Here is a 23,856-nt window from a genome sequence, read left to right on the forward strand (position 1 = left end):
GAGCGGCGTATATCGGCGAGCGAGCCTCCGTCAAAGTTTCGAACATCACTGAGACTCGCGGTGGCGTTTTATAGGCTTATCTTAGAACCGGTGTACAGTCTACCTGTCAAAAGTTAAAAGCTGCGATACGAGTTTAAAAAAAAAAGAAAAGAAAAAGAATGAGAGAAAGATGAAATAGACGACGAGAAGTGAAATTCGAAAGTGGGTCAAGGATGAGGGAGGTTCCTTCGGTGGTATTATACGCACCATGATCGATCTTTTTCTTTCATTTATGGTGAAACGCCATCAACGTGTCAAAATCATCCAATGATCCATTATAATCAAATTTTTATTCCGACATTTTTTGTATATCGATTTCGTCTCGTACGAATGATTCTTCCATTAACGAAATAGTCGCTCTAATATCGTACTAATTATTATTCGATAAAACGTCGTTTAATAATTGATCGAGCGTTGAATATTGGTTAGCTTTGAAATCAAAGAGTCGATCCTTTCGACACAACGGAATTATTATTCTCTTGTCGATTGCACAACGAAATGAGTTTCGTCCGTGCGAGTAAATGGGACGGAGCAAATAATAGCGTGTATTCGACCGAAAGCGAGAACTCGAAGAGATTGATAGTTGACATCCGATCGAGATAAATCAATTTCCCCGTTATTTACTCGAATGTTCCACCGACTAAGGACCTATCGCGATCGTCGACGTTTGTTAACCTTTTCGATTATCGATAGATATTCATGCATTATGAAAGTCGCTTGTTTACGAGCCTCTAGAGCTTTGATACTTCGTTATCGTACTTCGAGGATCGTTGCGTAAGAAAAATCTGCACCTCTGGTATGGTTTAAAAATATTCCGACTAGAAAGCAATGGATTTCAGGACCGTACGAAAATTCTTCATACGATAGAAAACTCGTGGTAACGTTAGAATGTGTAAATACTTGCGTATCGCGAGTGAAATCGATCGTACAACTTGCACGACGTACGTACTTTGATCCGACTAATACTCATGAAGAGATTATCGAGAAGTTACTGGAGTCGATCTGGAGTCATCCCTCTCGTCATATCGTAACATCGAAATAAGAGGAAATTTCGGGAAGCCAAAAGGAGGTTAAAAATCTCGAGCGAACGAGATTCGTGTCGCTTATTTATTCTGCACAATACGTACTCTTTATTGGAGCAGGGTCGTCGTTTGGTCGGGCTCCACCCAGATCGCCTTATTGGAAGAATCGAAGGGCAAGATAATATTCTGCGTAGGTACAGACCGGTGATCAAGGTTCCTGCAAATAAAGATTGTTCTCGACGCGACGGGAATCGAGTGAACGTACGTCGATGAGAAGGACGTCGTTACACCTTGCACGACGCAGCCAATGTCAGATTTCATTGGTACGAGGCATATAAAAGGTGGGCCAGTTCTACCAACGAGCATCATTCGATAAGCAGCAGCGTTTCGAAGTTTCGAAGTGAACGAGAAGTCAGGAAGAACTTACGAAGATGTTCAAGCTGGTAGCATTCGTCGCACTCTTGGCTTGCGTCTCCGCAGCACCAGGAGGATTGATCGCACCGGTCGCAGCACCGGTCGTTGCGGCCGCACCAGCGGTTGCAGTGGCTCACACCATCCCGGTGGCTACCAGCTACGCCAACACTTACAGAGCACCGGTGGTCAAAGCTGCACCGGTCGTAGCAGCCGCACCAGCCCTCGTAGCTGCACCGGCCCTCGTCAAAACCGCACCGGTCGTAGCGGCTGCTCCTGCCCTCGTCAAAACCGCACCCTTCGTCGCCGCGGCTCCGGTCGTCCACGCTGCCGCACCTCTCGTCCATGCTGCTCCGGTTGTCGCTGCCCCGGCTCTGATCAAAGCTGCACCCCTTGCTGTCATCCACTAAGAAGACAATGCTCTAGACTAATATTTATTTCGCCATGACCAGATCAACCTTTTTTTCATAAATAAAGCAACAGTTTTATCCCACATCTTATTTACCAATTATTTCAACGAGTCGTACCTTGTCCAGTTTGAAAGATGGAATCATCGTTACCAGATTATCTTACTAGATTTTTACTACATTTTCTAATTGTCCCAACAAACTACTGCTAAAATTAGAAGACTTTCTAGATTTTGTTTCATAAACTTCAAATCGTTACGATCGTGGCACAGAAGGAAGTTCTAAATTTATCTTATAAATTTATCTTCGATCTGTGATACGTAAAATAATCATATAAAATATATATTATACTTTTAAGAAAACGTAGATAGAGAATATCAAGCAGCTTCAACTTCTTACATTTCGTTATTTTTCGAAAAGACTTTCTATGAGATTTATTTACGCACACGTATCCGGCTCGTGCGGATAACTCGACGATACGTACGTACATCAATTATTTTTAATTACTTCGTTAATCAGCACACGTGACTCGTTGTGAATCGACATTACGGTCTCTTCGGTAATCGAACTATGGAATAGGCAAACTTGGAAGAAATCTTTCGACGTTGTATTCCAAAAGTACGAACCAAGAGCGGAGATTGAAAAAGAAAGAGGGAAAAGATATCGAAAGACAACGACGAAGAAATGAAAGAGGTAGATTTCAATTGAAATGCGTTAATAACATTTATTAGATATTTATCATAATCGTAAGATTTTCATAACAGCGTATATAACATCAAGATTCATGATGAAACGAAAAAGAAAAGGAGAGGTCGGTCGGTCGTAGTCGTGTTTCTCTTTGAACATCGTCGCAATTCGTTCGATCGTTCATCGATAACCACGGTTTCCTCGTGATCTAGTGAACGAGACTGACGGCTGGTGCGGCATAAGCGAAGTGAGAAGTGTGTGCGGTGTATGCAACCGGGGCTGCATGTGCGGCATAAGCAACTGGAGCTGCATGAGCGGTGTAGGCAAGAGCCGGTGCATGTGCAGTGTAGGCGAGGCTCGCTGGGTGAGCCGAATAAGCCACGGCTGGTGCAGCAGCGACGAGAGACGCAGGTGCGCCGAGATATCCTGGTGCAGGTGCAGCTGCAGCACAGGCTACGAGGATGGCCAATACAACGAACTTGTACATGGTTGAATTTCTTCGGTGTTCCCACTAGTTTCTATTTTCGACGACTTGTGACGATGCTGTCGATCGACTGACTGATGCCATTCCCAAAAGACATAGCCTTTTTTATAGCTCCTCCACGCCCCTAAAATCGAGGTAAAAAAAGGAGAAAAAAAAACTGGTTCCTCGATGGACGCGCTTGGCACGGACTACCGGGCCAAGGACTTCCGGATTACAATTTCGTCGATTAGGAGATTAAGATCGCGAGAAGAAAGGCCCGGAGAAACCGGAGCGTGTACGCCGTCCGTTGCGAAAATATGTATCGTCAAAATCAGAGAGAAGGGGCTCGACGTACCCGAGACCGTCTCTCCGACCGTGACCGCTCCTTCTTCTTCTTCTTCTTTTTCACGTTTCGTGATTCGTCTTTTCCTTCTCTCTCCTCTCTGACTTTAACATTTATTTTTCTCTCCTGCGATACTCGACGAAAGTAATCGCACGCGTTCTCGTTTTTTTCGAGGTACCTACTTAACATCTTAAAAACCGCGTGAGTACTTCAAGTTCGTGGGAAATGATATAATTGCGAACGAATTAATGTTTTTATTTATTTTCGTGGTCATGCCATTTAACGAGATAATTATAAGACACCGAGAAAAGTAGGAGGAGGTCAAAAAGAGGGAAAACAGGGAGAGGGAGATAAGCGGACTCTCTCGTATCCGAAAAAACGAACGAGTTTGCTCCATCGCACGTACATACGTTACGTGAAATTAAGTAAGTCGAGCATCTACTTTCGCGGATTGTGTCACGACGACGTCTCTTGTAACGACCCCTCCCTTGCTCTCCTAGAAACGACAATGTCCTCGTAAGTAGGCGTTCAAGTAGTTTCGCGCCAAGTTGCCCAATGTCGTGTACACGACTCATCGGGATAAGCGCGTAATAAATACAACGTTTCTCCGTATGTGCTTGTCACCAAAATAAACGTACGATTACGATAGAAATCGTGCCAATTATTTAACATCCCGACCGCCCAACCACCATTGTCCTGCGTCCATCTGTACATGGCCAGCGATTTCACATTACGCATATCTCCTACCTTTTTCTACTATGCAAATCCTTGAATTACAATAATTACGCAACGCGGATCATTCCGGATCACCGACCTACTCTATGTACGGTGACGTACGATTGTCAAATATCACCTGAATAGTAAAGCCGTTTTAGTCTTTAGTCCGCGTCTTTATAATTGGAATAGAAAACATTAATTATACTGCCGGAGAATCTATCTATCCAATATCGGTTTGAATATTTAATATGCGAAAAGCCATCAAGCGACCCTTATCGTAGTTCGCTCGAGGTGTTTACGAGCCATCGACTTCGCGTTCTATGAGACTAGGAAGTAAGAACGTGTCTCAAACGTTCGTTAAACTTGGCTAAGATACGCACGAGGCGAACGATAACGATCCCGGATCCGTCGAAGATCGTAAGGGCCGCTGTTGTTGATCCTTGGTAATGTTTCGTCGAACGTGGTAAGTGGAAAGAAAAAATCGAAAGACTATTGAGAGACCCTGAAGGAGACCGAAAGGAAAGGAGGAGAGAGAGAGAGAGAGAGAGAGAGAGAGAAGGAAAGGGAGAGTGAGGGAGAGAGAGAGAGAGAGAAGTAAGGTAGGGTAGGAGGAAGTCAGACAGGAGTGGTAAATGGTAGAGCGAGTAGCAACAGGACTCGCAGGAAAGCCATTCGGGAGTTTTGGTGGGAGAGGTCAGTCTCTTCGAATAAAAGGGCGACTACTCTCGTAGTCCGGCATCACTCGCTCTCGAGCAACTCTCAAGCGGTTTAAAGTTGGAATAGTCTCGACTATCGAAGAAAAGGAAGAAACCATGTACAAGCTCGCTGTACTCGTCGCCCTCATTGGTTGCGTCGCTAGCGCACCAGCACCAGCACCAGAACCAGCACCAGGCTACCTCGCTCCAGCTCTCCATGCCGCACCTTTGGTGGCTGCAGCCCCTGCAGTAGCAGTTGCCCATTCCGTACCGGTCGCCACCAGCTACTCCAACACCTACAAGGTCTCGGTGAAGAGCCCGCTCGTAGCTGCCACCCCCGTCGTTGCGGCTCACGCAGCTCCTCTCGCCTATGCAACCCCGCTCGTCAAAGCTGCTCCCGTCGTCGCGGCTGCGCCTGCTGTCGTCGCTCATGCCGCACCCCTTACCTATGCCGCCCACGCACCCCTCGTCGCTGGATACATCCACTGAAAATGAGACACAGAGAGGGAGAACGACTTCGGCTCCGATTCTCTAGTCAGAACGACATTCAAACCGGCTGTTACAAATCACTTTAGACATCTGGATGAGACATTGGCGAAAACTTGGATCATAACTCGTTGATATTATCATGATCGATCAATAAACTCCTTTTCTATCCCCTCACAAAATTATCTTGTTTTTGTTATTTCGTTCGTTTTACTTCGTTCTCGCTCTTTCCTCACTCTTTTCTTTTTCTCTTAAATCTCCACCCGAGTCCCTTCTTATCCCGTTATCGAGTGCGACGATTTCTATAGGAACGCTTTTCGAAGTTCTTCGTCCGAAAAGATAACGTATCTATTGTCTAAGAGGAATTCTTCGAGACACAGAAGTACACTTCGACCTTACGTAATCGAGATTGACCAACGCGAATCGAAACGCGATCGATTTCGTGACTCGTAACGTCGAATTTCTTATTCTGCTCGCGCAACGTTCGACGCCTCTTCGACATTTTCATCCGTTAACTTTAAAATGTCGTTTGCCGATCTATGCGCATTATATAAAAAATACGTACACTCGCACGCACACACATATATACGTTCGAGACGATTCGCGGCATATAGGATAACAGGCTATTAACTCGCTTCTCTGAATGCTCAAAGTATTATTGCGTAATAATATCAATAACGCTCGGTACTAATACGAGGACGACGGAGTAAATACATTTGAACCCTTTTACAATCCAGATACATAGTCATTTCCGATAGATTACGTAATTAAAGTTGCGTAATTGGATCGATCCGAAATGTATTCATCGTAATGAAAATGTGCACTTGAGCGCAAGTCCCTTCGACGTGTCCACCATGTGTCATTTTCGTAGCTTTGTTAGATTTTTGTGTTTAAGCTCTTTTTCATGAAATAAAGCAACTACATCTTTTTTTACAGCTTTAGATAAATACTAATCAATACTCATGATAACCGACGAAGCAAATTATAAACTACTCCTTTCTATTTTGCCACAAATTTCGGGGATCCTCGGTTGAGATAAAATATTCTAGATTTTCATCTTTGATATGCAAATGTCGAAAGAAAATTTTTCTTCGAGATACGATTATCCTTGAGAATAAACGAAAGAGGATAAGGTAGAGAAGCCGAGAGAGCCGTCAAAGATAAAGAAACCGGAATACACGAAGCGAGAATATAAAAACAATGGAAGTTACGAACATGAGGGAAATAAGTACGAAATGCAGACCTTGCGAGCAAGAAGGTTGGTCCTCTTGGAAAAATCACGCGAGGTATGCGAGAAGGAGTAAAATGCGAGAGAGAGTGAGAGAGAGAGAGAGAGAGAGAGAGAGAGAGAGAGAGAGAGAGGTCCGGTTTTACTCGACTGAATCGATACACAGAAAAATCAACACGAGCTCGTGGGCTACCAGGATATCCTGGTGAACCGATAACGAAGAGAAGAAAATCATCGGCTTGAAATAATTTAAATTTTAGATTTACAAATGATGCTTAAGAAGGATCGTCAACCTATCGAATCGAGATCTCGATACAACCTTGACTGGATCCCGGACGTGAGCAACTATCTTCGCTGTGCCTACGCATACGTTTTCGGTCAACGACCCTTATGTTTCATATGCTCGATGTATCTTTTTTATAACGTACAATCGAGCATCTATTCGCTGCAAAATGTAATATTTCTGAAAAAAATATATCGTTTCGTCCAGATAAATGTCCTATTGGCCGAGGCTATCGAAGAATCACGTTACTTATTTCCGTCTGCAATAATTAGTTTATGAATTCGTATAGACGATAGTCAGATTCAAAGAACTTGAAAATTTACAATTTTAGTTTTACATTTGTTACCTTACGAAAATTTCCAAGCGCGATTACGATTCGTCATTTAACAAGTACTCGATCCTGACGAAGCTGTAGTATATATCCAGACAGGGTGTTACTACTGAACAGACCTGTATCCGAAGGTCTTTCGAAGAGCACGGAAGTCTTCTACTATATAAACCTTGGAGAACCTCATCCGTGCAGATCAGTCGCAGATTCTCAAAGCGCAGCTGGAAAACGAAGAAGCTCCGACATGTTCAAGCTGGTGAGCCGATTTACAAAACAATTGTTTAAATCAGAAATGCGAACCCACGTGAAAATATTTAACGATCTCCGATTTTCAATATACGATTTTTTCAATTTCCGATTTTACGATTCAAAAAACTTCTGCATACGTCGGATGATGTATTCAAATCGAATTATTTCAAACGAATTCTTGCAAAAGGTAAAAATCTGAAATTTACAGACATTAGAGAATTTGTTTCATTCACAGGTGGTCCTGTCCTGTCTGTTGGCCGTTGCGCTGGCGAAACCAAGCGAAATCGCGCCAGCTATCGTAGGAAATCTTATATCCGAGAAGAGCATCGAATCCCACGGGAACAGCGTGGTTCACTCGGTCGCGCCGGTGGTTGCACCGGTGGTTGCACCAGCCATTCCGCTGGTAAAAACTATCGAACCGGTGTTACCGGTGACCAAGGCTGCAGCCGTCGTCGCTGAGAAAACAATAGAGTCTCACGGACATTCGATCGTTCATCATTCAGCCCCGGCAGCAGCCGTTTCCTACTTAACACAGGCGACTCCTGTCGTTTCAGCAGCACCGCTCGCGATAACTGAAATCAAACAGTTGTCAGAGAAGTCTCAAAAGACGCAAGAGACTTTGGAGAAATTGGAATCCTCTCAGCAGAGCAAACAGTTACTCGAGAAGATCGAGAACGTCGGTCGACAAGCGATTAATAACGAAGCTTCCAACGTTTCGCCGAAAGCAGCAGGAATCGTTCAGGCTTCGGAAAGAACAGAGTCTCAAGAAAGGAACGAGTCCGAGAAGAGCAGACAACTTTCGGAGAAAAACGAATCTTACGGACAACTCATCCTTCATCAGCAGCCTGCACCTGCGACTCTCTCTTACTTGGCAGCTACTCCCCTCGTTTCTGCTTTAACACCCGTAGCACCGAGCGTGATCGCTCACACCTTGAAGACCGGCAACGTCGTCGAGAAATCGGAATCACTTCAGTCGAAGCAATTGGCGGAGAAATTGGAAGCTCTCGAGAATAGCGCTATTCAGGAGGCTGCACCTTTGCTACACGCGACGCTGCACGCCGCCCCATTCGCCTACGCAGCCTCTGCCCCTGCTGCACATCTTTATTATTATTCTTATCCTGCCGCTGTACTCGCTGAAAAATCCATCTCCAGTTATGGCCATAGCATCGTTCATGGCGCTTAAATTATCATCATCAAGGATTCCCGTTAAAGCTGGATATCCTTCTCGTTCATCGTTGACCCTACATTTTTTAACGATCACGATAAATTGACGAACGACACCCGCCAATGCTCTCGTCAAAACTCCTTCTTTGGTTTGGACCTAGCTCGAACTGTCGATCTCTACTCAATCGGTGATTCCTTCTTTTTATTTTTCTTTAAACTCTCTTTAACTACTCTTATCTTATTTCCACCTCGCAGACGACGCATTCTCCTCGCTCATTATTCCTTAGATGCATAGAAGCTGGAACAGAGTTCTCGAGTCCTTGCATATTTTCGAATTCTCCGAGACAACGAGAAGCGTCCTCGTCTTCGAGGCCCCGTGTTTTAAAAAATCTTTCATTTCGGACGAGATCTTTGTCACTCACACGACAAGAAACTGCCAAAAAACTGGCCGTCCGACTGCGACTCGATCTGCTTTATTTTTAAGTATTAGCTTTAGGTACGAAACGTCGATACTTTTGTGTACGAAAAGAAAAAAGTTAAGCATTGTATACGTACTACTTCATGCTTTTATGATTATTATATTTCAATACATTTATCATTAGAACGATCTTACGTTCCTAAAACCTTTGCGGATCCTTTTTCACAGAGTATCAACGATCTGTAATAAAAGCAAACCGAGCTATATATCTTCTGATACGTCAGAACAGACGAATAAAATATATCGACTAAGTAACAAAAAGTAGTTGGGGAGACGACAAGGCCATCGACGAGACTTCCGGCTAAGATTTATTTCTTTGGAATACATCGTTGGGCGTGTCGCAACTTCATTTACAAGAGTTTCGACCTCGAAGTGGAAAGTGACGAATTTAGTTCGGCCGATCGACGAAAAAGCCGTTTCACGGTTCAGCGCGTCTATCGATCAGATTGAAAAAAAACCTAACGTTCCGAGTTATGCGACTACCGAGCAAAGATTCGCTCTGAAAACGTCGCAAGTAAATCGACGTTTCGAATGAATCGATTCGTCGAATCACTCCCGTAATTGTCTATCCCCCGTGAAACGATAAAAATGTTCGAACGATTTTGATAATCGCAACGTCATCCTCGATGATTCTTTAGAATATTTTCGTTTATATTTCTCTCTCGATATTCTTCTCGAGATTATTCGAGAATCGGCTTCGAGCGTTCGAAGGTACAGACAATAGTTCGTCGGGTACGGTAAAATCGAAGGAGACCTCGGTAGTACGCGCCGATCCACGATCGTTACGAGTTACGATCCGCAAACTGGTCACGAAGATAGTCCGTATTTTTGTGGTCTGACTAGGCACGCCCTTATCCCTTCTTCCAAGCCAACCGAACGATTCACTCGTTCGAAAGGAAATATCGGCAGGTAGTAAATCCATAACGTCATTCTTTTCGTTTTTATTTTTTTATTTTCTTTTTCTTTTTCTTTTTTTTTTTGGCTATTTGTTTTCGTCCTCGTCGAATAATAAAATTTCTATCGTATTTTCTCGTGGAGAAAATAATATGTTCTCGACGAAATTTGTTGTACTTTTATCCAGAGGAAATATTTTTTCTTTTTTTTTTTTTTCTTTTGCAAGATCTTTCGCTTCTGATCTCTCTCTCTCTCTCTCTCTCTCTCTCTCTCCCCTCCCACTCCCCAGTTGTTAGAGAAAACCGACTCCAGAAACTTTATCGACCAGGTATGCTGTTCCTTCCCGAGTACCCGATCCTGTCTGACTTATGCATTGACTGGATCGCCAGTTGTAAAGCCGCATAAGGATATCTACGAGCATCCAAGGTCTCGGGTGAACGAACGAGGAGAATTGCAATGTACTTCGTCTCCTCTCAGAGTTCTTGTAGGCTCCTTCTCGACCTATCAGCTTCTTCTCTCTTCGTTCGTTTTCAGGAATCCCGATAGCCGCATTTACGAGAGAACGTACTTACCGATGGAATTACAGGAGGAAAATATAGGGCAGTCGCCACGAGGAAATACGAGGCGTGATTAATCGACAATTTTCATATATCGTCCCACGATATTAATTCTACAAATGATATTATTTGCCTGCAATTACGAGTAACGTTAACTCGACGAATATTTTCATAATTAAATAGTTTTATATAATATCGATCGGAAGATACATCGAGTAATTGGACAAATATTCTCCCGTTAATATTATTTAATCGATATTCGAGTACATACGTATATGTACGAATTATGATCCCGATAAATATCATTTTGGTCGGAGCATACTCCCTTCGAATTTACATCGTTCTCAAGTAATCTTAATTTTACTGTCATGCGGCACCAATGTGTCATTAATTTAATACTTACCTTGATGTTGCAGTTGATTAATGTAAAAAATAAAAAAGGAGTCAGGTTTAAAGAACATTGTAACGTTGCTCGGGTATAAGTATCTTAAGAAATTGAAAGTGAGTCGAAATACCGGTTCTTCGGTAACTTAATCGTCGATTAATCGAATCGTTCAGCGATACGATGTACCAACCACTAGATTGATCTTGGCTATCGCTCAAGATCACGGTCCGACGATCTTTTTTCTCGATTATTCTTCCTCTAAAGTCAGAAATTTATTTTTATTCGGTTCTACGTACGAACTGAACGAAGGATAATCGTCGAAAGAGACGAGGAAGTAAAAAGATGAAACAGCGATCGTGCATATCCCTGTTTAGAAAACTATTCGCACACAACGGTGTACCACTTGGTACCAGAAAGGAATGCGCCATGTGCGTAGGGACGCTTCTCGTAGGTACCGGACGAGTCTACTTTTTTCATTGGCCCTCGCTGAACCCCTATAAGTACGAGAGGGCTTCAGCGTTCTCGCACAGAAATACAGAAGAATCATCGAACGCGCTCCTACGGGCTCATCCTCTTCAAAATCCGCCAACATGTTCAAACACGTGAGTAGGAATCGATCGATTTTACATAATTTATTGACTGACATGTCGTTTATTGCAAATGTATTTTAATGAAATTCCAAATTGTTCAAGCGTTATTCCTGCTTACATCGGAAAAATATTGATACGAAATTGAAATATTCGCAGTTAGTTCTGATCGCGCTAATTGGCTTGGCCTGGTCCGCCCCAGCACCTGCACCCAAACCAGCACCAGCACCGAAACCTCTCTCGGTGATATCAGACATCAAAACACCAGCATCCACCGCTAAATTGACACCTCTTGTCGCACCGATCGCTACGCCTCTAATTTCATCGATTTCTCGCGTAGCTCTCCTACCCCAAGTACGTACCCAATTAATTTCCTCTTTGAAATTGTAATCTTATCGTTTCTATTTCCTAGAAATTTCCTATATATATTTACTCTACCAAAGACTTTCATCGATTTCTCGAATCACGCATTAAATAATTAATCCGATGAATGTATACGGTCTATCCAATAACATCGAATAATTAATAATCTGCTACTTTTACGTAATAACAAAATGTCAGAATTGTATACTCATTAACTACAGAATGTATTAGTAAACGATCTGTCGTCGAAACAAATCGTTTAGTTAAATTAATTGAATATATTATCTTTGTTGAAATAACAATGAATCTTGCTTCTTTACAGTTGACACCGTACGCCTACGCTTATCCAGCAGCACTTGCCCCTGTGGAAATAGCCGCAGCACCTTCCACTTACTCTATCGAACAGCACGGATACCACATTACCTACTGATTCTTTCATCGCCACCTTGAGTATTGACCTAAGTTTAGCATGAACACTACAGAGAACTACCTTACCTTTCGCTGATAATCGTCATGTATCGCGTATTGATAAAGTCATTCACGCCAAACAAATATTAGCAAAAAAACACAAAAAAATTAAATTGTGACATTTTTTTATTTGACATTATTTAATAGCCATTATTATCCGATTGAAATTCCTTTGATAATTCCTCGCTACGATCTTCGTCGTCCTTACAGTAGAAATATCCTTCATTGTCATATATATATATATATATATATATATATATTCTTCTCCCTTTTTTAAACCTGGAAATATCAAACGCGGTGTAATGTTCCTATGAATAATTCACAGGAAAAATAAAGAAAAGGCATTAAACTGATAATAAGGATGACGAGTCCATTTGACGAGAGAAGAGGCTAACTAGAGCCGATAAAATATATCTCGAGAAAAAGTCTCGTCCTTGTTCCCCATTTTATACATGAAAGCATAAATAGGAGTTTGAATCACAAAAGCCGATGATAACCGTGTCGCTGATCACAGGATGCGATGAAAAGGAAAGTGAAAATATCGGAAACTTTCTCGAGAACATCGGAACTCTTAACACGTTCGTCGACGTCATTGCACCTTGAACGGACTCGGCGTTACATAATACTTAACATAAACGCCAACTAACAATGTTTTCGGCAGAAATTGTCCGTCTATCATAACTCTCGTAAATAAAAATCGTAAAAAAATTAGAAAATAAAAGGTAAGAAAAAAAAAAGAAATTTACTAGTATTATTTTTATTCTTTTTCGTTATTACTTAAGTTCTACTAACACGAACAAACACCTTCGTCGCTTGTCGGAAATAGGTCAAGACGATCTTACCTTCATTTTCTTTTAGATGGTAAAGACGTATGTATACGTCATACAAAAATTCTCAGAGATAGTTACAACACGCGTCGAGCTAAAACACACGACGGAAAATCCCTGTTGTGCAAGAAAGAACGACCGGGTGCATCGAACTAAATCGACCGGCCAACCGATAACAAAACCGGCTCCGCGATCTTTTTTTCTTATTTCTTTCGAGAAATAAACGAACGACCGAAATCTAATTTTTTTTCTAACAAGTCTTACGTGAAATAACGCGGATTTAGTTTTTACTTATCAAACGACAAAAGACAAACGTTTATAGATCGTTCATAATGCCAAATATGCATAATGTATTCGTAAAAGCGATCTCTATTCGAAGATTATTATTACACTCTTTAGCTTTGAAACATCCTCGAGAATACTTTCTCCCGGAACCTGAAACAAACACAAACCGTAGGAACTGCGGTTCGCAGTTTATTTCGTCAACTTGTTATTATACGTGAAAAATGTTTAAACATTTTTCGACTTTGAAAAAAAAGAAAAATTTATTTCGATACTTTTTACCTTTTCTTAGAAATCATTTGAAATTAGCAAGACGACCATCTACCATCAGATCGAATTTCAGGCAGGATGATGTCAAGGTTGACGAAGAGGATCGCCGAAAAGAAAGCGTACGCCGTTCGTCTGTAACACCTATGGATTGTTTCTCTTTCTAGGTAGTAGATACGCACGTGTATAATGTTTCCTTCGAATACGATGAGGAGACCTGAACTGCACGGATATACACCGAGGAACTTAATGATCTCCCGGTTCCGCTCTTCTACCTGCGATCAAAAATAAAACGTGCAAACGAAACGAACGATACGAAATTTCACTAGTCTCCTATTCACAGATCTTTGAATCTTTGAAATCGATCTCGTGCGAAATGAGATTTTATTGAATTGTTAATCGTGAATCTTTAAAACTTGCGAAATTATCTTATAATCATATCATTTCTATTTATTTGATCATTTGGAGTTTATTGTAAATACCGGCCATCTATTTGAAATATTGACAAATTATTATATGTGCTAATACTTTGATTAAAATATTGACAATTCTTGTATCGATCGGTATATACTGATCACTAATATTACGTACTCCTTATAAATTTATTTAAAATACCAATTTAAAAATTTTCTTAAATATTGATCCAATAAATAGCAGCCTAATCATATAATATTATCATAAACTTTGAATTCAAATTTTAAATCATTACGAATAATCACGATCTTTAAAGTCAGCTTCATAATAAATATTTCATAATTATTAAGCATACAATGTAACCGTGTAAAAACTCTTTTGATAAATAAATTTTTCGGTAGATCAGAAGGGGTTGCATACGCGGCGATTAATTCCAATTTGAAACGAATCCTAAAGACGGATGTCCGTTTAAAGAATGAGTCACGCAGATTTACCCCACCATAGCGTTCCAATCGCGTAGCTGCCTCAGCATCCCCGAAAGAGGTACGAAAGTATATAAGATTCGAGCCGTCTCGGTAAAAGCACAGACCAGTGTTGTACACGGAGAAAGTGTTCGTAGTGAACAGACATCGTAAGACGTTCACAAGGTGTCTCAGAAATTCCGTATCATCCTCTGCGTATTCATTAACGACAGGTATATAATATAATCAAACCTTTTTATCATTAAGAATATTACAGTTTTATCGATTTAATTATACGTGAGAATTCAAAATTATAAATTTATTATCTCATATAAAACAACTCGAATGAATGATACAATTTTGTATATCTGTAAATTAATATTGATTTAATTTAGGGTTCGATAATAGAGAGATATCGATATATGATTGTTTGACGATAAAAAAAAGCAAAGGAAAAAGAAAGAAAGAAAAAAGATATAAAGAATCACCTATGCGTCGGGGTTCAATGATTCCTTAACTTTCTCCTTCTCACTGTATGTCACGTGTAAGAGTTATCGATGTTGTCTGAGAAAATAGCCATTGTGTGTTAACGATCAACGTTTAACACAACGATTTCTTTCCATGACCTATATATATGTACGTATATATACACTTATATACCCTCAACTATTTTTACGTTTCTCGTTCTCTCAACTTTTTTATTTTATCACTACCTATATTTCGATAAATAAAACAATCGAGAACGTTTAATCCCGTTATTACGTAAGAACTTTCTCCAGTCGAAATAACGTCTTAAAGAATAGATGAAACATTTTTTTCTTGGTGTATTCTGTATAAAAAATTTATATATATAGACACATACACACACACATATACATGATATTATAGCTCTGCAACCGGTTAAACGACTTTCTCTCAACTTCCTCTTACTTTCGTTGACCCTATCGGTTACAGGATCGCATCATCGTTCGTTTTTAAACCGATCAGTTTTTTGAAATCCGATTGATTCTTAACGAGACATCGTAGATGAGTAGATAGTTAGATCTACGTTAATTACTCGTTGTAATAAATCAAAGTTTAAGGATTTTGTTAATGTTAGAAAACAAATAGAGCTCTTTCGCGTTACTCGAGATAAATTGTAATTAAAAACAAGAAACGAAGAATATTCGGTACTCTTTAAACGCAATGCGTATTCATTTTCAATCCGACGTCTCATTTTCTTTCTATCTACAAGTGCATCTTTCTCGTGTCAGTACGTTCACCGGGTAATAAAAACGGATCGGAGAAAGGTAAGATGCACTTTCACAAGACTTGTTTGAATTAAAACGAAGAAACGACGTAGTAGACGATCGCTCATCGGTAAAACCCACATCGTTAGTAGGCGTCTACGAATTTGGTAATCTTAACCATATAAATATTATGTAAATCATACGTTTAGCGATTTGAAATTAGCACTTACGTGTTTGAAAAGTTCATAGGAATGACAAAAGAAAGAAAAAAATTATATCAGAAGTGACGATAAAATTTAGAATAAAAAAATCGTTGAAATGCGATATGAGTATTAAATTATTATTACCTTGAAAATATAATAAAACGATGGGTACTTTATTTTTAAATACGGTCGAACGACTAGATCACGCCTACGCGTGATGAACGTTATGGATCCTCGAGTATAAAGAACTTTCTAAACATTTAAATAAATAGATATCCATCGAAAAATGAAAGCTGTGTTATATAGCGTATGTAAGAAAATTAGAGGATAGAAATGATCCAGTGAAAATTAAATTATCTTCCTTTGTTTATTTTTTAGAATGAAAACTTGGCCCATTCTGCTGGCGTGTCTAACGACATGCACGCTAGCTACTCAAGTGACGTATCAGACGTCATCTTCGTCACAGAGTTCTAGCAGTACGAACCAACAACAGCAACAATGGTCTTGGCAAGGTCAAGATTTACTTGGTGCTCCTAACACGCAAGAAGAATCTTATCATCCCGTCTCGTTCACTGCACCCGATGCTCTCAAACAAGAACAATCGCAGCAGCAACAATTGTACAATCCTAACGTTCAATCGCAATCGAGCGGAGTCGGTGAAGCACTTGATCAACGAACGGTAAAGAAAATATAAGAGTTCAGATATAGTAAATAAAAATATAAATAAATAAATAAAAATGTATGATTTGCAGGTGGATTCTGTGATCGATAACATTCTCATCTATAATCGACAGGGACGCAATCTAGAAGGTTACGACGAGCTCTATGCCGATCCAGACGTGAAAAATGCTCTTCAATTAGGGAACGATACCGTAGCGCGTAGTTACATCAAAGAGAAGCTATGCTCTCTCGGTCTTATGAACGTGAGTTTAATCATTTTATTTGATTACTATAGAATTACTTGAATACGTTATCGTAAAACAAGTTTTTTTTTGTGGATGTAGTGCGAGAATCTGGAAGGTCGTCGTCCATATTACTCACCTCATCGTGATATCCACCCTCACGATGTAATCTACGCTCAACCCGTCACGATAAAACCCGTTGGTCATCCGTTACCAGCTGTGCCTGTAAAACGACCGTATAGATTTGGAAAACCAGAATCACTATCGCCTGGCTTCGCTCCTGGATCAATTTTGTCGGGGCCACCGCCGTCTTTCATCGGAGCTGGACATGGACCGATCTATTCAAGACCTCCATCAAGTTTTCTTGGCTCGCAGGTTGGTCTGAAGAAACCTGGTGGACCGATCTACGCTACGAAACCAATTTATGAGCCTGGCTTGGACGCTGAGGTCGATTTCGATGATAAATTCGTGAATAAGAAACAAGTGATCTTACAGCAACCGGGTGGTCCTGTACAACAACACGTACATCATCACTACCACCATGGAGATTCGACCGGTAACGTCGGATCCACTCCGATAATCGGACCTGGACCTATTGGCAACAACGGTTTCAACGCTTACGGCTACGGCAATGGTGGTTCTTACGCTGGCACTATTAACGATTTCGAGGACTATAGAAAGAACTTTAAGATCAAGACATCTAATTCCGGTAACAGTTTGAACGAAGCCGCATCGTCGAACAGTTACGCGAATGCTTTCTCGACTTACGAGAAAGTAAAGGGTGATTCCACGGTCGGTGGGTCCAGTTCGGTGCATACAGGAAAACAATATCCTGGATTCGGTAATAGCAATCCGTACATAGTCAATAATAATTTTGCTTCGAATGGAAACAACTTTGCCGGTGGTCTTGGATCCTTTGAGAATGGTTTCAACAATGGATTGTCATCGTCGAATTACGAGGACTGCGTGTGCGTACCTTACGAACAATGTTCGACCATCGACCATGTTGGTCGCAAGGACGATCTTTATTTGGCGATCGATCCTCGTAATCTTGATAAAAATATCGAAGCTGAAACCGTTGAAGTTGTTGTCACCGATGGAAATGGTACAATGAGTATCGTAAGAGTCCCGAAAGGAGTCAACGCAACTGATCATGCTGAGCATCGCAGAGAACAAGATAGCAACGGTCAAACACCGGATTCCGAGGAAAATAACGACTTTGTCGAAAACGACAAAAGAACGAAGAGAGATACCGTCAAGAGAGCTGAACAGAAAGAGGAGAATAAAGCAGAAGCTCAAAGCGTAAGTTTACAGAAATGTTTATCGTATTTAAAGACGAGCTATCTGTTCGTAGCGAGGATCGGTCAAATTCTACACTTTCCCTTTCTCATGCTGTCTATAGCTTTCTTTATCTTTAATCGTACACACGTTTTAATCACATTGAACAATACGAAGAAAACGAATGCTCGCCTCGAACCGAATGCTCGGAAATTCATTATTATTTCGATATATCGATGATTAACGCTTTAACAGGCTTCCGTTCTATGGTATTGAGGTGGATTATAAGAGATCCGAGTTTCGAATAATATAAATATAAAAATCAGTGATAAGATGTCGGTAAGAGAAAGGGAAAGAAACGGATCGTAGAGCTGCTAACATTTAGGGCGTCTCTTCTAAAAAAAAAAGCTCGGATCTCTAAGTGACTCTTCGACTCTCTCGTTGCAGAGATTGGTCGTTGGCGATCTGGACACCTCGAAACTAAACGTGAAGCCTACTTGGGGCGTTAGTTTCGGTCTGCCTCAAAGCTACGTTAATCCGATAAATCCATTCGATGGATACGGTGGACAGGGCATAAATCTCGGTTTGGTATCCGTCAATCCTTTGGTGGCCATTCAAGTCACCAAGGATGAGTACGGCGAAAAAGTTGTTAAACCACTGGTGAATCTCCACGTAACACCAAATCCAGGACTCGTTCATAAATTGGGACACTTGCTCTCGCATAAGAAAGAAACTTTACTAGGCAATTACGCGCCAGAATATTATCCAGCAGGGCCAGTGGTCTACGAAAAACCGATTCATCCTTATCCCTCCAAACCCTATTACCCAACAATCCACAGTGGTCCTTTCTATCACGAAAAACCCTATCATCAAAATTACCACTCCGGTTATCACCATAATCCTCACTACCAAAATGGTTATACCGATTATTATCGTGGTGACGACGATTACGATTACGAGCCAGACAGTTTGGAAGATTATAACGATTATTACAGAAACGCTCGTACCAATGCGTCGTACTACGACGATCCTCAAAGATATCCAATTTCCGCGAAGAATTCATCGAACGAGAAGCAAAGCAGAAAGATAGTTTTTCGAGATAGAAAGAAGCGCGACGTGAAAACGATCGTTAAGACGGAGGAGGTAAGAGTTTGAACGTTGAACCGTCCTCCGAATCAGATTCACCAAAGTGTTGCAGGGTCATTAGAGAAACAGCACGATTACCGATCGCTGACGAGAACCAAATGACGTGATATCGAGTAACGCAAGAATACATCGTCATTATTGTGTTCCTCTATTGTACAAACCATTTAAGTATAAATGCTACATGCACCCAACGATCATAAAATATCCTTCGAGACAAAATTACGGACATAATCATAATTATTCATTAAAGGTCAAATAAGTTAATTAATAATATTACCCTCATGTATGTTATTTTTTTCCAATAGAGACAATTTGGTCGTCCACCAGTTTGCGGTCCACGTCATGTATGCTGCCGAAGTAGCCACATAATTGCTTCGAGACCACGACCTGGTCAATGCGGTACCAGGTATACGAAAGGCGTTAACGCTAGGATCAAAACGCCAGCTTACGTCGACGGAGATTCTGAATTCGGTGAGTTTTCGGTTTAAAAGTAAGAAAAACATTGTAAACAAAATTAATAGAAAGGTCTCATACAACGAAACCGTACATATTTAGGTGAATATCCTTGGCAAGTAGCCATATTGAAAAAGGATCCTGCCGAGAGCGTTTACGTATGCGGTGGAACTTTGATCTCGCCGCGACACATCATTACTGCTGCACATTGCGTGAAAACTTATGCCGGACGTGACTTGCGAGCTCGATTGGGCGAATGGGACGTCAATCACGACGTAGAATTTTATCCATATATCGAACGAGATATCGTTAGCGTTTACGTACATCCCGAGTTTTATGCTGGCACTCTCTACAACGACATCGCCATTCTAAAACTCGACCATCCAGTCGATTTCGATAAAAATCCGCATATCAATCCTGCTTGTCTTCCGAACAAACGCGACGATTTTAACGGAGCAAGGTCTGTGGAAATGTACCATAGTAATTTCAATTAACGAGTACAAAAGATAGAAGTAGCGTTTATTTATTTATTTTTTTTTTTCTTATCTCCTCAGGTGCTGGACGACTGGGTGGGGTAAAGACGCTTTCGGGGAATTTGGCAAGTACCAAAATATTTTGAAGGAAGTCGACGTGCCTATAATAAACAATCAAGTCTGTGAAAGTCAAATGAGGAGAACGAGACTCGGAGCAAGCTTCAGTCTTCATCCTGGCTTCATCTGTGCCGGAGGCGAGGAAGGCAAAGACGCTTGCAAAGGCGACGGCGGTGGTCCCATGGTATGCGAACGCCATGGACAATGGCAACTTGCTGGCGTCGTTTCCTGGGGCATTGGATGCGGCCAAGCGGGTGTTCCTGGTGTCTACTCTCGCGTTTCTTTCTATCTCGATTGGATACGACAAGTGATCGATCAATATTAATAATCACTCGTTCAATTTAATTATTCTTCTCGAAATAAGTTCTCGCAATCGAATTCGCTATCGGAAAAATATTGTAAAAGTTGCCACGATTTTATTATTTATTTCGATAGACTGATGCGAACGAATTCGTCTCTCTCTCTCTCTCTCTCTCTCTTCGTGTTAAATTTTATTTAAACTATCGGGTCTATTATTTTTCTTTAAATAACAGTCGAATTCCCTATCGAGAAAGCAGTATGAAGGTCGTCATAATTATTATTATTTATTTTGATAAACTTACGCAAACAAAATCGTCTTTCTCAACATTAAAATTTATTTAACCTATCGGTTTCATTATTTTTCTCGAATAAGTTCTCGCAGTCGAATTCTCTCTATCGAAAAAATATTGTTAAAATTGCTACGATTTTATTATTTATTTTGATACGACAGGTACAAATATTGATGATAACATTCCTCGTTACGTTAGTCGCAAAACAATGTTATATTTAGGAAATAATTTATTGTACATACTTCGCAGGAAATAACTCGGGCTTATATTTAGATATGTTTATTTAATGACTTCGTTCGATTCATGCTATTATCGTGTGACATCGAATATTTGATAAAAAATGTGATTCGGACTTAGGCGAGTTCGGATCGAGAAGTAATGCATTTTCTTTGCAATCTATTTATATTTCTATCAATAAATAATCATCTTATAATATATATATGTGTGTGTGTGTATGTATATGTATCACACAAACGAACCAATGAAAAAAAACTATAATAATTGAAGAAAAGCATTTTTAACGAGTTTATATTCATTCATTATTCGATATATTTATATATACGACTATCCGCCATTTGTCAGATGTTCCGGCAAAAAGTGAGTTTTGTCAACAAAGATTTATTATGTCTTGTGCGATACCCTTCCAAATATCTACTAAGATCTTTCGTAAATAATCGATATAAGCGTCGCTCACTGGTGACGCGATCTGTTCAGAAGTTTTGCTGTCATCCGAATACGGGTGACGCAGCAGTCAAAGTAATAACAGGAAAGCAAGATAGACAAAGAGTTATTTGAGCAGCTATATAATATATTTGTAGATTGCGCCGTTAGATGGCGTTACATATGTCAGTAGTATTAACAGCTACTTTATCTACTCTAGATAACCTTATTAATACCTTTCGCAACTTTTTTCGTGTCAGGAATTTAGGTTATGTGTAATCTGTGTAATATTAACAATTATAATATTTGTTAATTATTAATGAAAAAGAAGAAATCAATTCAAAAAGGTAAGGCAGAATATTTGATTAATGTTAGTAGCTATTGCTCATATTAATAATTATTACAGTAAACGTTTTGTTATATCAAAGTAAGGCACTTGCAAAAAGAATGCCTATAAAATATATCGGTCGCACAACAGACTTTAAAGGAAAGACGTTATGGGAAATCTTAGGAAATTTAAAAAATTTTGGTGTGGGAAGAATGATAATACGCAATAAATTTCAGAGATATCCTGAACCTTGTTATATGAGAATATTAAAAATTGCTACCTTACCTGCACCCATGACGGAAAAACCGGGTGTATGTTACAAGGCTATTCATTATATCTGTTTGTACAAATCAATCTATATATTGTAATGTATTAACTTTATTGTACAGAAAGAACGTAAGATTGTAGCTCTTATTCAAAATACCTTCCGTGGAATAACATGTGAACCAGAGCAAATAGATGGATCAACTTATAAAGCAGATTTTATTTTGATCCCTAAAGATGAGGAGGATAAATATACGCGTTACAGTAAATCATTAGTCATGAAAGTAGTACCAAGAACAATGGATTATCCGCCGCTCCTTAAAGAAATAATAATACGACAAAGAAAAGCGGCAGGAATATTCAACAAAGAAGAACCAAAGATGGAAATTATCTATCAAATGTCCGGTGTTAAACGGTATAGATTAGCAGAAGAAGGAGAAACGCCAACAGTAAACTTTGTAATAAGTCTTGGAACACCTGATAGTCCTAGTCTTTATGCAAACATCAAAAAAGAATCATCGTCATAGAGATTTATTACAGAAGGTACTTTCTATTCTAAAACAAATTTAGATTTAATAAATAATATTAATGTACCTTTATAGTTTTATTATATTAACAAAGTAGTATTATATCGTTTTCTTATACTTTCCTAGTAATTTATAAAATTCACACATATCATCAATTTGCTCTTCCATTTTCAGTTCCTCCTTCGATCCTAGAATTATATTACAACTTTCATATCTCTTACTTTCTTTACTAGATCGACAAGAAGAAATATCGATTATAAGTATAAAAATACCTAAATCCTCGTCCATAAAAGTTTCAGTAATATCCGCTTTTTCCTCTGCAAGAGCCTACAATATTTACAAAATAGCAAAGCATTAGTATGATATTGACATGTAGTAAGTACAATTCCAAATACCTTCCAAAATTGTCTCATTTCTTGTACATAATCGCGCTTTCTAACTAACCAGCCACGGACATATCTTTGTATATACAAAGCTGCCTCATCCTTGGTTAAGAGCCACGACAATGGAAAGATGGGTCTTGGACTATGAAATGTAATCTTTTAAATAATTTATATAATACTTTAATTATCCTATCTCATCCGAGCGTACTGTAAACGTAATAACAGCTTAAATTGCGGTATCTCAAATACCGTGTGCCATTTAATTGCACGTTTTGGATATTTCGGGTTAAGATTCCACAAAGTTTCAGCCAAATAATCGATCCCATTAAATCGACACTTTTGTATCTAAATACGATTTGTAAAAACAATTAATTTTTATAGAATATTTTAAATTCGATATGACAAGATATACATATGTATAATTTACTCGAAGAGCGTCCCATCGACGAGCTTCAACTAACATATTTTCCATTGCTGGTAATAATAAAGGAAATATTTTTTTATTCAAATAGTTAGATGATACATCTTGATAAGGTACTACGACCGCCGAAGATTCCTGTTCTTTTTTCCATTCGGTGTACTGTGATTGTTTTTCTTCATATTCATCGACGATCGATTGCCATAAATTTTCCTCTTGTTTATCACCGATACGTAACTCTTGTGGAGAAAAACTTTCTGCTCTTTGACATTGAACGTTATTATTAGTTTCTACATCCTGAAAGCAACCAGAACAAATTTCATTCCCAGCAATATATTCTTTGGCTAATCTAGAAAACATCGTTGCTTCTTAAATAAATG

General features: G+C 39.8%; 7 protein-coding genes across 9 annotated transcripts; 5 read left to right on the plus strand and 2 right to left on the minus strand.

The window, feature by feature from the left end:
• Positions 1-91: 91 nt before the first annotated feature.
• LOC122633098 (calphotin-like) lies at positions 92-9,110 on the plus strand. Its single transcript, XM_043820640.1, has 5 exons — positions 92-1,879; positions 4,821-5,252; positions 6,779-6,906; positions 7,191-7,365; positions 7,594-9,110. Exons 1-5 carry the CDS (start codon positions 1,493-1,495, stop codon positions 8,539-8,541), a joined length of 2,070 nt encoding a protein of 689 aa, XP_043676575.1. The 5' UTR covers positions 92-1,492; the 3' UTR covers positions 8,542-9,110.
• Positions 2,578-3,114, minus strand: LOC122632896 (larval/pupal cuticle protein H1C-like). The gene has a single exon (XM_043820183.1). The coding sequence runs from the start codon at positions 3,051-3,053 to the stop codon at positions 2,775-2,777; it is 279 nt and encodes a 92-aa protein (XP_043676118.1). The 5' UTR covers positions 3,054-3,114; the 3' UTR covers positions 2,578-2,774.
• Positions 4,825-5,452, plus strand: LOC122632895 (cuticle protein 70, isoforms A and B-like). The gene has a single exon (XM_043820182.1). It carries the CDS (start codon positions 4,902-4,904, stop codon positions 5,271-5,273), a length of 372 nt encoding a protein of 123 aa, XP_043676117.1. The 5' UTR covers positions 4,825-4,901; the 3' UTR covers positions 5,274-5,452.
• A 2,242-nt stretch (positions 9,111-11,352) lies between the features above and the next one.
• LOC122632879 (neuropeptide-like 3) lies at positions 11,353-12,357 on the plus strand. Its single transcript, XM_043820156.1, has 3 exons — positions 11,353-11,438; positions 11,583-11,777; positions 12,109-12,357. The coding sequence occupies exons 1-3, from the start codon at positions 11,427-11,429 to the stop codon at positions 12,214-12,216; spliced, it is 315 nt and encodes a 104-aa protein (XP_043676091.1). The 5' UTR covers positions 11,353-11,426; the 3' UTR covers positions 12,217-12,357.
• Positions 12,358-14,643: 2,286 nt separating this feature from the next.
• LOC122632874 lies at positions 14,644-21,335 on the plus strand. Of its 2 annotated transcripts, XM_043820145.1 has the most exons (8): positions 14,644-14,738; positions 16,316-16,616; positions 16,690-16,860; positions 16,942-18,141; positions 18,565-19,260; positions 19,569-19,734; positions 19,819-20,176; positions 20,271-21,335. In XM_043820145.1, the coding sequence occupies exons 2-8, from the start codon at positions 16,317-16,319 to the stop codon at positions 20,629-20,631; spliced, it is 3,252 nt and encodes a 1,083-aa protein (XP_043676080.1). In that variant the 5' UTR covers positions 14,644-14,738; position 16,316; the 3' UTR covers positions 20,632-21,335. The 2 variants fall into 2 exon arrangements, with proteins under 2 accessions (XP_043676080.1, XP_043676081.1); XM_043820146.1 differs by lacking the exon at positions 18,565-19,260.
• Positions 21,336-21,763: 428 nt separating this feature from the next.
• Positions 21,764-23,569, plus strand: LOC122632877. 2 transcript variants are annotated; one of them, XM_043820153.1, is made up of 4 exons: positions 21,764-21,903; positions 21,963-22,195; positions 22,274-22,691; positions 22,909-23,569. In XM_043820153.1, exons 1-3 carry the CDS (start codon positions 21,876-21,878, stop codon positions 22,673-22,675), a joined length of 663 nt encoding a protein of 220 aa, XP_043676088.1. In that variant the 5' UTR covers positions 21,764-21,875; the 3' UTR covers positions 22,676-22,691; positions 22,909-23,569. The 2 variants fall into 2 exon arrangements, with proteins under 2 accessions (XP_043676088.1, XP_043676089.1); XM_043820154.1 differs by having other exon boundaries at positions 21,807-21,903; positions 21,985-22,195.
• On the minus strand, positions 23,248-23,836 carry LOC122632878 (IQ domain-containing protein K-like). The gene is made up of 2 exons (XM_043820155.1): positions 23,486-23,836; positions 23,248-23,403 (listed from the first exon to the last, which is right to left on the minus strand). The coding sequence occupies exons 1-2, from the start codon at positions 23,834-23,836 to the stop codon at positions 23,248-23,250; spliced, it is 507 nt and encodes a 168-aa protein (XP_043676090.1).
• Positions 23,837-23,856: the final 20 nt, after the last annotated feature.

The sequence above is a fragment of the Vespula pensylvanica genome, chromosome 11 (genome assembly GCF_014466175.1).
Source record: "Vespula pensylvanica isolate Volc-1 chromosome 11, ASM1446617v1, whole genome shotgun sequence".
Lineage (NCBI taxonomy): Eukaryota > Metazoa > Arthropoda > Insecta > Hymenoptera > Vespidae > Vespula > Vespula pensylvanica.

Coding starts and splice junctions, on each gene's coding strand:
- LOC122632878 (XM_043820155.1), bottom strand. CDS start 23,836: ATGTTTTCTAGATTAGCCAAAGAATATATTGCTGGGAATGAAATTTGT. Junction 23,404..23,485: donor GTCGATGGGACGCTCTTCGA/GTAAATTATACA, acceptor AATCGTATTTAG/ATACAAAAGTGTCGATTTAA.
- LOC122632895 (XM_043820182.1), top strand. CDS start 4,902: ATGTACAAGCTCGCTGTACTCGTCGCCCTCATTGGTTGCGTCGCTAGC.
- LOC122632877 (XM_043820153.1), top strand. CDS start 21,876: ATGAAAAAGAAGAAATCAATTCAAAAAG. Junction 21,904..21,962: donor GAAGAAATCAATTCAAAAAG/GTAAGGCAGAAT, acceptor TAATTATTACAG/TAAACGTTTTGTTATATCAA. Junction 22,196..22,273: donor CCATGACGGAAAAACCGGGT/GTATGTTACAAG, acceptor TTTATTGTACAG/AAAGAACGTAAGATTGTAGC.
- LOC122632879 (XM_043820156.1), top strand. Junction 11,778..12,108: donor GCGTAGCTCTCCTACCCCAA/GTACGTACCCAA, acceptor GCTTCTTTACAG/TTGACACCGTACGCCTACGC.
- LOC122632896 (XM_043820183.1), bottom strand. CDS start 3,053: ATGTACAAGTTCGTTGTATTGGCCATCCTCGTAGCCTGTGCTGCAGCT.
- LOC122633098 (XM_043820640.1), top strand. CDS start 1,493: ATGTTCAAGCTGGTAGCATTCGTCGCACTCTTGGCTTGCGTCTCCGCA. Junction 1,880..4,820: donor CACCCCTTGCTGTCATCCAC/TAAGAAGACAAT, acceptor CTACTCTCGTAG/TCCGGCATCACTCGCTCTCG. Junction 6,907..7,190: donor TTATGTTTCATATGCTCGAT/GTATCTTTTTTA, acceptor ATCCTGACGAAG/CTGTAGTATATATCCAGACA.
- LOC122632874 (XM_043820145.1), top strand. CDS start 16,317: ATGAAAACTTGGCCCATTCTGCTGGCGTGTCTAACGACATGCACGCTA. Junction 16,861..16,941: donor GCTCTCTCGGTCTTATGAAC/GTGAGTTTAATC, acceptor TTGTGGATGTAG/TGCGAGAATCTGGAAGGTCG. Junction 19,735..19,818: donor CGACGGAGATTCTGAATTCG/GTGAGTTTTCGG, acceptor GTACATATTTAG/GTGAATATCCTTGGCAAGTA.